Here is an 18,554-nt window from a genome sequence, read left to right on the forward strand (position 1 = left end):
AAGAGGAAAATCGACCCCAGAGTGAACAGAAGGATAGTGCGAATGGTAGAAAAAGAACCAAGGATAACTGCCAAAGAGATACAAGCTGAACTCCAAGGTGAAGGTACGTCAGTTTCTGATCGCACCATCCGTCGCTTTTTTGAGCGAAAGTGGGCTCCATGGAAGACGACCCAGGAGGACTCCACTTTTGACAGAAAAACATAAAAAAGCCAGACTGGAATTTGCTAAAATGCATATTGACAAGCCACAATCCTTCTGGGAGAATGTCCTTTGGACAGATGAGTCAAAACTGGAGCTTTTTGGCAAGTCACATCAGCTCTATGTTCACAGACGAAAAAATGAAGCTTTCAAAGAAAAGAACACCATACCTACAGTGAAACATGGAGGAGGCTCGGTTATGTTTTGGGGCTGCTTTGCTGCGCCTGGCACAGGGTGCCTTGAATCTGTGCAGGGCACAATGAAATCTCAAGACTATCAAGGCATTCTGGAGCGAAACGTACTGCCCAGTGTCAGAAAGCTCTGTCTCAGTCGCAGGTCATGGGTCCTCCAACAGGATAATGACCCAAAACACACAGCTAAAAGCACCCAAGAATGGATAAGAACAAAACATTGGACTATTCTGAAGTGGCCTTCTGTGAGTCCTGATCTGAATCCTATCGAACATCTATGGAAAGAGCTGAAACTTGCAGTCTGGAGAAGGCACCCATCAAACCTGAGACAGCTGGAGCAGTTTGCTCAGGAAGAGTGGGCCAAACTACCTGTTAACAGGTGCAGAAGTCTCATTGAGAGCTACAGAAAACGTTTGATTGCAGTGATTGCCACTAAAGGTTGTGCAACAAAATATTAGGTTAGCAGTCCCATCATTTTTGTCCATGCTATTTTCATTTCTTTCATTTCTTATTTACAATATTATGTTGAATAAAAAATCAAAAGCAAAGTCTGATTTCTATTAAATATGGAATAAACAATGGTGGATGCCAATTACTTTTGTCAGTTTCAAGTTATTTCAGAGAAAATTGTGCATTCTTCGTTTTTTGTGGAGGGGTACCAACAAATTTGAGCATGTCTGTATTTGACTTTATTAATGATTCAATGGAATCAACCAAAATTACACATTTCTCAAACTATACATTTATTTCCAAAAAAAATTGTCACAATTATTGGCACCCTTGTTTTTAGTACTTTGTGCACCCTCCCTTTGCAAGGATAACAGCACTGAGTCTTTTTCTATAATGTTTAATGAGATTGGAGAACACATTGGGAGGGATCTTAGACCATTCCTCCATACAGAATCTTTCCAGATCCTTGATATCCTTCGGTCTGCCCGTATGGACTGCCCTCTTCAATTGAAACCACAGGTTTTCAATGGGGTTGAAGTCTGAGATGGCCATTGCAAAATGTTGATTTTGTGGTCAATTAACCATTTCTTTGTGGATTTTGATGTGTGCTTGGGGTCATTGTCTTGCTGGAAGATCCACTTGTGGCCAAGTTTCAGCCTCCTGGCAGAGGCAACCAGGTTTTTGGCTAAAATGTCCTGGTACTGGGTAGTTCATGATGCCGTTGACCTTAACAAGGGCCCCAGGACCTGTGGAAGCAAAACAGCCCCATAACATCAAAGATCCACTACCATATTTTACAGTAGGTATGAGGTTCTTTTCTGCACACGCATCCTTCTTTCAATGCCAAACCCACCGCTGGTGTGCGTGGCCAAAGAGCTCTGTTTTCGTATTATCTGACCATAGCACTTCCAATCGAAGTGCCAATGCTGTTTAGCAAACTCCAGGCGCTTGCGTTTGTTGGTTGCTCTCAATAAAGGCTTTTTTCTGGTAACCCTTCCAAATAGCCTATTGGCATGGAGGTGGCATCTAATTGTAGATTTGGAGACTTGGTGACTGTGGCCCTTGGATTTCCCTTTGCCTCCCGAACCATCTGCCTCACTGTGTGTGGGGGCAAGATACACTTGCGTCCTCTGCCAGGCAAGTTTACCACTGTTCCAGTGGTTTTGAACTTCTTAATTATTGCCCTAATAGTGGTAAGTGGTATATTTAGTTTTTTTAGCTATTGTTTTGTACCCATTGCCTGATTTATGAAGGTCAACAACCATTTGTCTCTTTTCATTTGTGAGTTCTTTGCCTTTCCCCATGGTGATGGATGACAAATGGTTTTCATATGTGTGTTACCTCATTTTAATACCCCAGTGAAACAGGAAGCCATGGAAGGCCACAATGAACTTAAAGAAGTAGAATGTTAATGCAGATTTAATTTTGTTTGATTTTATTTATAAGAATCTTTAGGGGTGCCAATAATTCTGACCCATGTTTTATATTTAAATATTTAATCTAATAGTTAAAATCACAGTATACATCATGTAAAAACCAATGGAATACCTTATGTGTGTGTGTGTGTGTGTGTGTATTAATAGAGAGACAATACATGCGTGTCCGTCTCCAGTCATATGACTGAACGCGGTGAACTCATTGGTTGCTGACTTTGCGAGTGGGTGTGACACACTGCCCGATGCAAGGGAATCGCATTGCAAAATATTAAACATGTTCAAACTTTGCGATCGATTGAAATTGATCGTCTGATCCTGTTAAATCGCATCGCAAAGTGTAACACACTACCCGATGCGACTGAAAAATTGCATCGCTATTGATCACATCGGGCAGTGTGTCCCCTGCTTAAGCGATTCAGTTGCACGCAACCAAGTTGCACAGCTGATGGTTTAATTAGATTCCTCTTTTTTAAAAACAAAATAAAACAATACTGCGACAAAAGGCAATGCTACGGTATGTGACGAGCTGGAAACCAAGAATAGAACCTTGAAGTTGGAGCTACAGATGTCAGAAGGATAATGATAAGCTACAAAGCTACATGCAATAAAGGCAGGAAGAGCATCAATTTGTTTATCACAATATATGCATGTAATTGCTTCTTAAATGACACACATTATTTATTTCTTAGCTGACGCCCTTATCCAGGGTGACTTACAATTGTTACAAGATATCACATCATTTTTACATACAATTACCAATTTATACAGTTGGGTTTTTACTGGAGCAATCTAGGTAAAGTACCTTGCTCAAGGGTACAGCAGCAGTGTCCCCACCGGGGATTGAACCCACGACCCTCCGGTCAAGAGTCCAGAGCCCTAACCACTACTCCACACTGCTGCCCCTATGTTTGAGTGTTAACTGTACAATTGTACCTAACAAACAGATACTGAAGCAAAGATACTAACTGAAGTCAGAAGTAAACAAAACTAAAATGAACCAATAAACAAATAAGCAACCCTATGGCTTTCTTTCCTGCTCACCCACTGCCACCACAATCCGGTGTATGCAAATTACTGGACGGGCTGCCAGGGATGCATTGTACTGTACAGAGTACTTATTTCCACATTTTTGTGTAACGTCCAGTTGCTCTGTGGCCAGTTAACATGGAGAAAGTCCAGATCAGGTATAAACAAATATATGAACAAGTTTGAAGACCACATTTAGAGAACACCACAGAAAAAGCCTGTTGACATATTGTGTACATGTCCTACAATAGCTGATATTATTGTCCACATATTGTCCATTATTGTTCAATAACTAAGAGAGGGTGGTTTCAGCAGTTTCATCGCCCACCGCTCAAACTGTCATTGGAGAACAGCTCTTGTATCTTATCTTGGTGGTTGGGAAGCAAAATTACTTTGGTTCACATCTCACAGAAGCTGTAATAATATAAAAATGTTTCTTTTAGTAACATATTCTACCATTGAGTGTTTCTAACAGAAACTATTTAATATTTTGGAAAACTGTTTTTAGGGTGAAATGTTCAGACTTGAGCTGAGTTTGTGAAGACAAGTTAATACGTACATAAGTAATCTACAGGCAATGTTTCCTGTTTTTCAGGATGCAGGTATTACTTTACTCAGAATCTGAAGAACTTGTTCTAACACCACGTTGGCTTTTTTTTTTGGCATTCACTTCAATGGAAGATTATTACCTTTCCAAATGAGTTGACACATTTCTCTCAGGCTTTGGATCCTACTGTATGCTCACCTAAATTACAGTGATTGTTTACTTCCAACAATTTTGTTGTTAGAAACAAGGTATAAGGTTATCTTTAAAAGCTCACATCCCCACTCCCCCATCCCAGAGAAAACACTGGCTCTCATTTACAGAGACCGTGACATTTTAACATGAGGATTGCCTCTTTGGCCTGGACAGGGAATACTGCATGTACTGATGACTGCATGATTCTTTGTCAATGCAGTAACTTTTTCTATAGTCCTTACAATATATGGTAATTATCTACCAAAGAATAAAGTAAACAACTACAAAAATAAGCTAGTTGCCAGACTTTTATTACTAGGTACCGTGTGGTCGATAAAGTTTGGAGCTTGGTCACTATCTAATGTTTGGCGCCTGAATTCATTATTTCAGGATTAGATCTCATAATGCAGGGCTGTTTGATATCATTTGTGCTGGCAAAAAAAAAAGGTAATGAAAATTCAGAGATAAAAGTTCTATTATATAGCTGCCAGGCAGTTATAAAACTAAATCAAGCTGCCTTTACCATTTTTTTTTCTCCCTCACAAAACTAGTTTTTCAGACCCTATTTGGGACAAAAATGGCCACAAAACTTTATAAAATATTCTAGTGTCCATTTGTTAATAACTCGTTAAAATATAGAAGTAGTTGAAGGACTTTGCCATTTTTAAAGAACTCAAACTCTAAGATGATCTTTGTCTTCTTTTTCAATGATATTTGATGAATGTAACCAAGCTGACTCTGTCCACCACCTCATGAAAGGAGGTGTACAGTGTATAAACGATGATCGCATTCTTCTGTTAGAATGTTTCCTTTTCGCTTAAGTGTTGTAAACACCCTTATAATTGCAAAAGTTCATATTGTGATATATGATGGTAAATGCACCGCACAGTTTATTCTGGCTACCAAAGTACAGCTATGGCCAAAAGTTTTGTACCACCCTATAGAATTAACAAACTCTGCTTTATAAAGTCGAATAAAACCTGCTGAATAATGTTACGTTAACATATTTAATTGCATCTCGCTTTCTAGTTTTCCCTATACTTAATGAAAAGCTGACAAAAATGTGACATTTCTATACTACTATTATGGGTTCCAGTAGACTTTTGCAATATCATTTTGTAATTTTTTCGATGTCTCAATCCTAAAATTCTAGGTGATTATTATTATTATTATTATTATTATTATTTATTTCTTAGCAGACGCCCTTATCCAGGGCGACTTACAATTGTTACAAGATATCACATTATTTTTACACAGAATTACCCATTTATACAGTTGGGTTTTTACTGGAGCAATCTATGTAAAGTACCTTGCTCAAGGGTACAACAGCAGTGTCCCCCACCTGGGATTGAACCCACGACCCTCCGGTCAAGAGTCCAGAGCCCTAACCACTACTGCTGACCTAGGTGATGCAAAACTTTTGGCCATAGCTGTACAGTAATAATTCTAACATACTTTTAAATTCAGATCTTGCAACAAAATGCACTGTACTGAGCATTTAAATGTCTTCAGTCAATTCAATTTCCTGTGCAAAACAACCAAACTTAACCACCTAGCTACAACAGTGTTCTTAATTACATAGCATTTACACATGAAATAAACATAAATTAAAATGCTTTACTATGCATTACACTTGAAATTACAGTGTAATTAATGCAACTTAAAATGGTACTGTACCTTTGCATATGCATTATCATAGCCCAGAAACTAATTTATAAGTCACACTGTAGGCGAACCCAGCTGCAAAACTGGGCAAAAGAAGGAACCCACTGAAAACAGATGCTGCATCTTACCTGTACAAATAATTAAAATGGCAAAAGAATATCTACACGTTTCCGGTCGACCCCTCTATAAATAGAACCAGTGCGTCAATCATTAGAAACCTCTCTCTCCCCTGCACTACCACTCTACCCAGTTTTCCAAGGAATGTTATCAAGGCTAACAAATCCTCTGTTTCACTGATTCCTTACCACCCTTTACAAACAGGTAATGCAGACTAAAAAGGAGAACTGAACCACCATACTGGAGCTGCGAGTGACTGTATAGCCCCTTTCACACTGGCATGATCTACCTGGGTCAGAACCTACCTGGGTCAGGACCTGGTGTCATGCGGGTCGGGTACATGATTCCACACTGCTTTTGATAAAGCAGGGTTGACCTGTGTGATAGATGCAAGTAAACAATGCGCGTGCCAATGCCCCGGAAGCAGACCCAGGTATGTGGTTCCACACTACGCAGGATTGTGACCCGGGTAGCCAGGACCCAGGTCCGGACCCGGGTAGGAGTGCCACTGTGAAAGGGGCTTATCGTTACTTTAGTTAAATCTGACGAAGCTGCGAGCCAACAGAAGTCATTTGCACTGTTTTTTTTCTTTCATTTGATGTTTTGTAAACCTAACAGTATGTGCTTCATAAGGTATAATTGATTCAACTGCTGCAGAGGCTTAGATTTAAAACATTAACATGCCGATATGATCATTATTGTAAATTAAGTTGAGGTTTGTTTTTTCTTTAAAGCAGCTCAGTATTTGCATTTTGTAATCCAGTTTTCTTCTAGGGTGTTTTTTTTTTTATGAATAAACTATTTAATACTCAAGTACTATACATTTACTATGATCACTGTATATGCCATTTTTTAAATTATACTGAATATATTCAGCGCTCCTTCCTTTTGCCATCTGAAATCATGTCAAAAATAATAATTCTGCACATCAGTTCACCACCTGCAGTGGAAACCTTAGTGTGTATCAATCAATCAATCAATCAAATTGTATTTTATATAGCACCTTTCATAGTGGATGACCATCAAAGTGCTTTACAAGATGCAGTAACAACAAGAAAATCCAGAATACTTTAAATAGAGAAATGCATAATACATTAAATACAGTGGAAAGTACATAATACATGATTGTAACATAATACATAAAATAGAAGCAGCAACACAGCTGCGAATAGCAGATATGATATTAAAATACAAAGGCAGCATGCCTGCTCAACAGTACCACCGTCTCACAGTACCTAATTAGTAATGTTATTTACTATGTGCACCTTGAAGAAGGATTAATCCTGTTTCCCCGAGCTGGATAAGGTATTAAGGTATCAAAATGAAGGTAATCAATTAAAGTTTGATCACATGTAAGGATATCCTAGCATGTTTAAAATGAACTTGAGATGTGTTTATTGTAAACATGCTGAGGTGCATTTGTAACCCTTGCTGCTGAAGAAGGGTTAACATAAAGCTGCTTACCAAGTTTTGAAAATACATGTATTTGAACAATGTTCTTCGTTTTTTTTTTTTTTTTTTAATAGGAACTGGAGAGAGTGGCAAAAGTACATTCATCAAACAGATGAGAATCATTCATGGCTCCGGATATACAGATGATGACAAGAAGGGATTCATTAAACTGGTCTATCAGAACACAGTCAGTGCCATGCAATCATTGGTCTGGGCCATGGATAGCTTGAGTATCCAATACAAGGATGAGCAGAACAAGGTAAGAGGGCTTCTTTATATTACATATATATTGGCTGTGCTTGGTCTTGTTTCTTTTTGTTTCACACAGTTAATTAATGAATCAGTCTTTTGAGACATTCACGTCTGTAGAAGACTGGTAAAAATATATATTAATCCCAACCAAACACAGCAAAGCTAAATAATGTAGTGAAAGCAGCCAAGCCATTACAAGAGTGTAACACTGCAGCAAACTAAGTAAAAAAAAAAAAAAAAAAAGGTAACTTGGAACGTAAATGCCAGAACAAGCAGCTATATGTATTTGCTGTATTGGGTTTTTACCTTTACTGTCATGGTAGTCTTCTTTATTTAAATAAAAGTGATTTTTTTTTTTTAAATGGCCAGTTTGCGAGTTGAATTTAAGCACTCATTCAAAAAAAAATAAATCTAGGAGTAGTAGTTGACAAATGTATCAGGGCAGCTGGCTTTCCCCTGATAATGACAACACATACAGCACACAGTTGTTTTTCAATGAGTGATTGCTCTAGCAGCTGTTTTTATGTTAAACGAACTAAGCAGCCTGCAAATTAAGCCTGCAGGTTAAATAATACTGTTGTCCTCCTTTTTGTATTCATTATCTGCCTTCATTTCAAACCTTTAATGATTGGGATTGGGGACCTTGTTGGTTTGGTAGGCGTGCCAGGGAGTCCCTGATATTGTGTACATATCCACGCTGGAAAGTGGTACCGAACAGAAGGGAGGGGGGGAGGCGAGGGGTTGGATTACAGGTAAACCCATTAAACTGCTTATTAGCTGCATGGTAATGTTTTCGCCTACTGCAGAGGTTTTCAACTATTTTTAAAACTGTCCCCCTTCTGGCTGAACAGGATGCATTTTTGTTGATTTATGGGTGTAAGGATATTTAATACAAAAAAAAAAAAAAAAAAAAAAAAAAAATTGGCCTTAAAAATGATTTCTCCTTATTTCTTTTTAAAACTACTGTTTGACCTGGATTATAAATGCAATAAATTCAAATAATAATAATAATAATAATTAAATGTTAATCCTGTATGGCTCACTCATTCATTGGTACAACAGTGCAATGCAGGAAAAGGGTTATGTTTTAAGAACTCGTATTTATTTGATCTTATTTGTACAGTATGCACTGTATGTGCAGATGTATGTTTCATGCATGCAGAAACTGTTACTAGCAATGACTTCACACATAATGTACATACGTAATGAAGCAAGTATGATTTGTGTGATGAATTTTACATTTATAGTTTTAATTATGAATGCATGCATATTGTGTTGTATTAATTCAAGTTGTGCGAGTATTAATGTTCTTGTATCATATTTAAACTTCTGATCTGTCTACCTTTTAGCCTGGAAGGGTACCAATAGCCATACAAAACTAAAATGCAGTGTTGCTGCTGCTATTTGTTTTTATTTAGCAGACGCCTTTATCCAAGGCGACTTACAGAGACTAAGGTGTGTGAACTATGCATCAGCTGCAGAGTCACTGACAAATACGCCTCACCCGAAAGACGGAGCACAAGGAGGTTAAGTGACTTGCTCAGGGTCATACAATGAGTCAGTGGCTGAGGTGGGATTTGAACCGGGGACCTCCTGGTTACAAGCCCGTTTCTTTAACCACTGGACCACACAGGAGGTTTTTGCATAATACAAGCTCAACAGTTTCATATGTTTGAGAGTTCAGTTTAATATTTCCTAAAATAATTGTAGATTAACTAGTTTGTGTTAAGCTACAAAACCACTGACTTGATCTCTGGGATGCATACCTATTTACATGATCAGATTCAAATATGCAAAGTGACAGGTGTAAAAGCCAATGGAGACAAAGGTATGGTTTCCATTGAGTCACATGCAGGAACTCCGAATTCCATCTCCATTGTCGTGAGAATGTGACGCAGCACGTAGATACAACACATATTCCCCTCACGCTATAGGAAGTGCATGGACAAAACATAGTGCAACTTAAAAGGGTGGGTAAATCACCTTCTCACACTAAAAAGCACGCAAATTGACCAAAAACTACATTTTTTTTTTGCATGGAAACAAATCAGAAAGCCGTACTTTATGTTCATGAGACTTCAGCAGTGAAGATCCCGTTTGTGATGTAACCTTACACAACTTTCTGCTGTACCGAGCAATTCTTTATTAACAAGTGAAATCTGCTGGAAGTAATACTGGCAAGCTTCTTTGACCAAAAAGAAGCATACGGTACGAGCTTTGAGACCTCTTCATTCAGAATTTGTTTTTTGATGTGACACCATTTATTCATTTAATATGCAGGCAACTCATAAAATGATAGTGCTTTATAGTTTAATTGTTTTATAAACAAGGTTTTAAAAAATACTAAAGCTACTACAAAATAAAAACATGAAGCCCTTTGCAATAAATAAATAAATAAGTAAATATATAAATAACAAAGCCCTTTTTATATCATCAACCTGAAGTGCAGGAGTTTACCATAAGGATCAGAATTGCTGAAGCTACCCTTCTGTAGGAAACATTGTATATATTATATATGTACGTGTATACTATATGTATAAGTAGCAGAGTTTAAAGTGTAACAGCTAAAATATCCAATCTTTATCAATTTGTCATTTCTCAAATCGCAGTAAACTTGATGGGAGTAGATTAGAGATGTTTGAATCATACGTGAATATGCGATACTGACGTACGTGATAATATGTTAACCTTGTTTTAAAAAGAGAAGTTAAGATCACAGACTGGCTTTGGTCTGATTTATCTTTTTTTACTCCTAATGTCTTCTGGTTGAGTCTGCTGGCGGAAAATGTTTTGTTAAAACAGATAAAGTAAACTTTGTTAAACATATGCAGATATTTTTTTAAATAAATACATACATGAATAAAAAGGCTTAAAACACTCCATTTTGATGGTCTGTTTTCAGCCAGTGCTATTCGAAAAACTAGAAACAGTACATAAACCTTTACTGTGAACTACTCAGACAGAAAAACACATGAAATGCAATTGTAGGTTGACTGAGCACAAGGTTTCATACAGTTAAGACTCAGGTAGATTATGTTAATAAACACATTTTCTGTTACTGTCCCCCTAAAGTACTGCGAGTCCTTGATGATATTTCAGTTAATTACACCAAATACAAATTCCTTTCACTTCCACTTTAAGATTAACTGCGCACGTGTTTGGATCTTTGTCAATGTCCACTTTCTTTGCCTCCCTAGTAGGACCAGATCTGATGATGATAAAACACGAACAAATAAAATAATATTCTTTTCAAATCATTGAAAGGCCTCTCACAAAAAAAGAATCTAAACATTTGACTGCATCTTTCTTGATTAGATGAGTCCTTTTATGTAACTGTAGAAAATGGTAATACCAAGACAGCAGTCCGCAGCTGGATTTAAACTCGGGTTTCAGTATCAAAAAAATCATTTCTCAAGGCTTGCTCTTCTACTGTACAGTGCAGATTGTGAAATTAACATCCAGTTTTCTTGATAATTACTTGACGAGTGTATGAATCTTAAGTGTGTGAACAAAAAAAACATGAAATGATCTTGCGGAGGAGCTACATGAAAATCAGGTCTCTGAAGCATATCTGTTTCATTTCATAGGAGCCATTTCGCTGAAAAGTTTAAAAACAGGTAATTTACTGCAGAGGTTTCTGTTCGTTAGGGGAATATATTAAACAATACTAAAATAATTTTTATATATTTTTTTTTTTTGTATTGCTTTCTTAAGCCTGCATTAAGGCATCTTGATACTGCTGTGGTGATCAAGCAGACTTTGTTTTATACAAAAATCCTATCAATAGATGAGTTTGCAATGAATACCAGTGGTTACTATCCAGCCCTGGAAACTTGTATGTATGTGTTCAGAAGATAAGAATATGTGACTACCCAGAATTTCGGGTGTCAGTTTCTTATATTAACAGCAAATGAAATAAGCCAAAAGCGTAACATTTGACAATTGGGGCCACCCTGGAGAATAATTCCAACTAGTCTCACTTCTACATGAAGGGATGTAAGCTAAATAAAAATGGTGTATGGGTAGAATTGTACACAGTTGTTTTTAATATAGTTTTATTTTAATATAAGATTTATAATTGCTGTAGATGAGCATATGCTAAATACAATAGAGTATGTTTCATACACTATTACTGAATAAATAAATACATCAGATGGTTTGATCATTTTATTTAAAAGCATAGGCCTGCAATGTATTTATTACCACAGTAATGTTTTTTTTTTTTTTTTTTTTTTTTTTTTTTTTTTACTTCGCAGCCTAGTTTGACACATATGGGGCTACCCCGAGAATAATAAAAACTAGTCTCACTTTGACATGAAGGGATGAAAACTCAGATCGGTAATTCAAAGTAATCTCACTTTAACATGAAGGGATGGTCGGGTCTTCTGGTATCGGATCATCTTCTTCAGATCGGCTTCGGGTAAAGTTATTTTTTTGCATCACGATGGGGTCATACGCAAGACAACCTAAAGCCAAACACAAAAAGATGATTTAGGTTCTAGAAATGGCAATTAACCCCACGCTGATGCGATTCTAATGGGATCTTATTTTGGTTTGGGTCCCTAACAGATACATATGCCACATCCAGTAAAGTGAATAACAGATATACTTTCTGTAGCAGAATCTTACCCAAACTAAGCATGTTAATGTATTGTGAACCGGCCGGCACCACTCACGGTTCTTGCCCCTTTAAAAATTGACCCAGACACAGAAATTGGAGGTTCAGCGCTTCCGCGCACTTTTAATAATACAAACAAAAACACAAAATAAACAAAACAAACACCTAGCTCCTTTTAGAGCACTGACTAAACACACAGGAACCTAACTAACCCGCAGGATGGCTAAGCCGTTTACCTGCTACAAACATCAAAACTCTTCAACTTACTTCTCAACGACTGCTTGGAAGCAGAGCACTTCTTCTGCCTTCTTCTCCTCCGCAGCCACGAGCAAACTAACTGCTCTCCTTTAATACCCTGCACCTGGCTCTAATTTAATAATAATCACCAGGTGCAGGGGATAATTAAGCAATAAAACAATTCACCAATTAAAATTAAACAATAAAGCAAAACAATCAAACAACAAAAGAAATGAACAAAAAGGTGCCTGCGCAGGGAGGATTTTAACCCCCCTCCCTGCTGTCTTACAGCATGTACTAGTCTGAAACATGTTTTACTCAACAAGGAGCTAAGGTTTTGAGGTACAAGTACTTGTATGACAACACTGCTGACTGTTGAAGATATGGATGGTTGAAGGTAATGTTTTTTGAGTGAGGCACTGATGTGTTGCAGTCTTTAAATAGGACTTTGTTTATTGAAGCCTTTTATACCCTTTAAAACCAGCCTAATTAAGCATCCCTGTTAGGGGAGTTTTTAAGCAATTCTGCTGCCACCGCAACTTCATAAAGCATTTCAGATGCCAACTTCATATATACAGTATCAATAAAACGCTTCTTGTTTTAACCTCTGGCTATATCAAGAATACAGACTTCCTTTCACCTATCCATTTCACTTTATGCTTACAAACAGAGGTGCCATTCCCCTTACATTATGCCCCCGGTGATTTGTTCATTTTTAGTGAATGCAGCTGTACTGTACATTGTTACCTGCTGCTACTTTTCCAAACCAGTTACTTACTGTATTATCTAATCCCCATCATACACAGTATAAAGAGCTGTTTAAACATCACTAACAGAGGGGCTGTGTAAATGTGACATCTACAGACTATGATAAGTTGTTTCTTATTATATTTGTTTTAAAATTGCAATTAGTGTCTCTTCATATCAGAAAAAAAAATGCAAATAACAATTTCGAGTAAAAAGCTTCTGGATCATTATTTTCAGTAAAGCATTGTTTAGTTACAGGGGGCTGTGCTAGTAAACATGGCTCTTTGTGTGGTGTAGTTTTAACATTAAAAAATATGTATTAACATATACTTCCCAGCGAACAATGGAGTTAGCTGTGTAGGATAAACACGCGTAGGCTGGCTGAATCAGCACTGCTAAAGGATGCTAATATGAAAACAGATGAACCAACCGATAACATCTCCATAGCAGCAGGTTTTGAGCAGTGTGTTCATGCACAGAAAACTCTTGGTCCAATTACAATATTTGCTCACTTGCTGGCACTGTGTGTTAGGTAAAACAAATAACAGTAGAACTGCATTATATTTAAAAAAATACATCTATCGTTTGAAACATTCAAGATACAATGGTATAGATACTCTTCTCGATAATAAAACATAATTGAGTTATAATGATAGCATACAGGTTGTAAAATCAGCAAGTGTTTTTACTATACTGTGCTGTATGACCTATGTTCATGCAGTACTTGGGGGTAAAACATTAGTTTTTTATTTGTGTTTCTCAAGGTAAAATGTATAGCCATATAGATTTTACAAAGGTTTTGGCTCCATAAATCAACTATTCAAAACCGCTTAAGGTACCTTTCAAAACAACAGTTATTTAAGTGTGGATATACAATACATAAAAACCTTAAAATCGCCTTTTCACTTAAAACGAATCATGTTTTGAATTTGTGTCTGCTTTAAACCTGTAAACCTATAACCCAACATCCACCTTGGAAAACAAACTTTTAGCATCCATTGCTTCTTGCAGAAGGTAGACTAAAATGTGCTACATGAGCCTGCTGTGTATCATATAAAGCACATACTGTGTTTACACCAGCATAGAAATAAATCATTTTTTTAAAGAATAAACCCTGCTTTTATACAATTTACATATATCTTCCTCTGTGGCAGTTTTCAAAAATACCAAACAATCATGAAACAAAAAGGCACTTACCTTTGGTCAGAAGACAAGTGTCTTTTACAAGATGGCATTGCTGTGTAGCTTAATATGGATGGATAGAGGAGAAGCAAAGGCATGCATTATGTTTGAATAACAGAACAAGTACAGTATGTGGGCTGTAAAAAGACATCAGTATTTGCAAATAACCTGGTCTTGCTTAACCCCAAATGTCCTCCTGTGCAACAAAGAAGAGTGTTACCTTTTAGCTACAATTACAATGTACCATTCTTGCATTGCGTTCAAATTCTTTGGGCACCTCACACCATGTGAAAGCGTGCTTGTAAATGCTAATGAGTGATTCGGTCACTAATCGGTGTGCAGCACAGCTGGAGCCCAGCGGTGACAGCACCATAAATGTAGCATTGAGCTACAAATTCCAATCATGTCAAATAAAACCACACTTCTAGGAAAATATGCACTCTTTGGGAGCACTTTAGTTCAGGGATCCATTATAAGTAATTATAAACATATTATTTATTTATTTGGCAGATGCCTTTGGCCAAGGCGATTTACATTTGTTACAGGGCAGTACTGTATTACAATTCAAGATTAATATTTAAATACAGTATAATTAGTGTTCCGCATTTTAGGTTTTTATCTTTAAAAAAAACATTGGTAATAAAAGTGCTTTTAATTGAAACATCAAGAAAAATCGGGGGAAAAAAAAACAAAAAAAAAAAACTCAGTATACACACTTAATATGTGGAATATGATGCATAGCAGTTCTGATTTCTGCACAGCACAAAACAAGCCAGGTTTTCACCTTTAAATCATAAAAAGAAAATAAAAGAAAATTGACTGAACTGGATGGTCCAAGCCGCCAATAGATGTGCCAAAAATCACACTGGACATTTCCATCAATTTGTTCCATAACTAAAGCATCATCATTTTCTGTCAAATATTTAGGCAGTGTTTTAGCTGATGGACAGACAGTACTGTTGCACGAAGTCACCAATACATACCTCTCTGCAATAAACAGTGGCTATCCAGCAAAGCACAGCGCTCTGACAAACTTGTTAACAATCATTCTGCGTGCTCTTTTTTATTAAAGCGTGTGTAAAAGCTGCAGAAATGGATTGCTTGCCTCTCAGTTCACTTTCTTGTTTTAGTTTACTTTCAGTATGTTATTTTATTCTGTCAGCGTGAACATGTACCTCAATGCAGCAGTATTTGCAACGCAATGCATCCTCTGCCTCATCTGACCCACTTCTGCTACTTAGCTTTTGAATATCATTTGATCCTCTGATGTCTAAACATACCTGCTGTATATTAGGATGCAATATAAGGCTGCTTATTACAATGTTGGAGTCAAAATAAAATAGCATTTTAATCAAAATAGTGTATTTCCTAGAAAATAATACTGGGAAAATATTGAATAGTAGACAAGAAACTCAGTAAAAAAATAAATAAATAAATAAATAAAATCCTGTAATTCTTTGGTAAAATTCTGAATAAACCAGAAATGTGGAACACCACGTTATAGTTTACAGTAAAGTACAATGTGAACTAGTGTGCAACAAGTAAGGATTACAGCAAGTTATATTTACAGACATATTAGTAGAGCAATAGCGCAAGGGTGGTGCTTTAGCTAAGGATCCAGTAATGTGGTGCTTTGGCCAGTTAAGTCCAGTTGCATTAGTAGAAGGGGTAGATCAAGAAATCTACAAGTGTAGTCTTAACAGGTGGGTCTTAAGGAGGCGGCGGAAGGCAGGAACAGTCCTGAAGTTCTCTGGTAGCTGGTTCCACCACAGAGGGGCTAGGGAAGAGAAGGACCAGTCATCAGAGGCTGAAGAGTGGCGGGAAGGCATGACCAATCGGCCAGTAGAGGAGGAGCAGAGAGGGCGAGAGGGGTTGTAGGGAGACATGAGATAAGATGAGCTGCAGAATTTTGAACGAACTAGCGGGGGCAGATAGCTGAAGCAGAGGAAGACCAGCAAGGAGAGTGTTACAGTAGTCCAATCTGGAGAGTACAAGAGCTGTAGTTTGCCAAGAAAGAAGCGGCAAGTGTGTGTCAGGGGAAGAGATGTGTTGAGAGAAGGAGAGGGAGGGGTCAAGAGTAACACCTGGGTTTTAGCAGAAGAGAGAGAGAGAGTGATAGAGTGAAGGGATACTGAGATGGAGAGGTCAGAGGAGGAAGAGGAAGCAGAAGAAAAGTAGAGGAGGTCAGATTTAGAGAGGTTGAGTTTGAGGTGGTGAGAACACATCCAAGTTGAGATAGCCGAGAGACATTCTGAGATGTGGGAGGAGATGTGATAGATGTGGTAGAGGTGGATGGGAGAGGGATTAGAGAAGAGGAGATGAAGTGGTCCAAGAAGGAGGGGGGGGGGGGGGTGATAGTAGGGGAAGGATTTCTGCAGAAAATCAGGTCCAGCTGGCGGCCAACTGACTAGGAGGTGAGGGAGAGTGTTGGAGGAAGCCAGCAGGAGTAGAATTGGAGAGATGAATGTGGTGATAGAAGAGAGGAAGAAGTCTTGCTTGTCAAGGAAGTGAGCAGGGGGACCAGGGGGGTGATAAAGAACAATAAGAAGCAGACAGAATTACATTTGACGGCGTGAAACTCAAAAGTGCTGACAGAGATGGAAGAGAGAGCAGAGGATATTGATAAGTTCCAGGATGGGTAAAGTAGGAATCCAGTTCCCCCACCTCGTCCTAAGGAGCAGGGAGAGTTGGAGAGGACATAGAGAGAGGAGAGAGCGGCTGGGGTAGCAGTGGTCACCGGATGAAATCCCACATCTGCCACTGACCGACTCACTGTGTGACCCTTAACCTCCTTGTGCTCCAACCTGCAGATGAGATGTTACATCAATGTCCCATTGTAAGTGACTCTGCATATAATGCACAGTTCACAGCCTACCTCTGTAAAGCGCTTTGTGATGGTGGTCCACTATGAAAGGCGCTATATAAAAATAAAGATATTAGATCATTATTCTCATGGGTGATCCATCTTTCTGTAAGGGCCAGAAAGTCGAGAGAGAGATGAGAGGCATAGGCAGAGATGAAATCAGCCTTGTTGCAGGCTGACTGGCAGTTCCAGAAGGCAGTAGAGACAGAACAGGAGGAAGGAGTAGAAGATGGGGGCAGGGGTAGAGAGATCAGGTTGGAAGGGTTAGAGTGGTGCTGCTGAGAGATTTTGCGAGTGTGAGAGGACAGGAGGACTGGGATAGCTGAGAAAGTCATATTGGATAGAGTGAACAAACTGGCAGTTATGAAACAGTATAGACACTGCGCAAGGCAGGAAAGGCAGAGACTATAGGTAGGAAAGCGCCTGCATTTTGGGAATGCCTATAAATAGGGAGCTTTAGCACATTTGCAATCAACAGACCTCAGATGCACATGGGACAAATATAGAATATGATGAGAAATAATAAGGCTTATTATATACTTTTGCCATTGTTGGTTTTTTTTTGGTATTGTTTATACACTTATATATGATATAATCTGTCTGTCTGGCTTTATATGTCTGTTGCATTGCTTTTGCAAAAGAGTTATTATACACTTTTGCCATTGTTTTTTTTTCTTCCACACAGACTGAGATGGTACAGATATGATTAATGCTTTTTTAAAATCTTGTTTTGTGAGGTCCCACAGCAGTATCCAAGCAAACACAACATTTCTCTTCTTTACCTTTAGGAAAATGCTGATTTGGTTAAGGACATGGAGGTGGACAAAGTCATGACATTAGAGACAAATCAGTCCGAAGCAATGAAGAGTTTATGGAGTGATCCTGGGATTCAGGAGTGTTATGACAGACGGCGAGAATATCAGTTGACTGATTCTGCAAAATAGTAAGTAAACAGCTTTCTTAATATATTGAGGTTTTATTATTTATACTATATTTTTACAAAATGTGATTGGTGAGAAATAAGTAAAATATTTTTTGCTGAATTACGTAAGAGGATAGTAGCCTCATGTACAACAAGCAGTCAGTAGTCTAAACATCCGCTGGCAATAGTCAAAATATCAGCAATTCCAAATGTCTGCTTACTGTACTTCTTAATCACAAGAGCCCCTCCTTTCCAATAAACAACTTGTTTTAAAATCCCATATAATATCCTGCACACTGTAGTTCTTGGACACCTCAGAGATGTAAAAATATCTGGAATTAGCGGCTGTTCTAATTAAACGAGAGGCATTTGAGAGGACCTTACTCACTTCATAATTCTAATTATAATTTATGACAAGGACAAGAGAGGGAAAGTAGTTTTACTGTTTTTCATTTCTAA

At 37.9% G+C, this 18,554-nt stretch overlaps 1 protein-coding gene across 1 annotated transcript in view; it reads left to right on the forward strand.

Moving 5' to 3' along the window:
• The window catches only part of LOC117421425 (guanine nucleotide-binding protein subunit alpha-14), a 41,062-nt gene that overhangs the window by 14,817 nt on the left and 7,691 nt on the right, over window positions 1–18,554 (forward strand). Inside the window, exons 2-3 of the mRNA XM_034035845.3 lie at window positions 7,349–7,533; window positions 17,962–18,116. Coding sequence (XP_033891736.1) covers window positions 7,349–7,533; window positions 17,962–18,116 — 340 coding nt within the window. The remainder of the gene's footprint in view (window positions 1–7,348; window positions 7,534–17,961; window positions 18,117–18,554) is intronic.

This window comes from Acipenser ruthenus, chromosome 1, assembly GCF_902713425.1.
Source record: "Acipenser ruthenus chromosome 1, fAciRut3.2 maternal haplotype, whole genome shotgun sequence".
In the NCBI taxonomy this organism is placed as follows: domain Eukaryota; kingdom Metazoa; phylum Chordata; class Actinopteri; order Acipenseriformes; family Acipenseridae; genus Acipenser; species Acipenser ruthenus.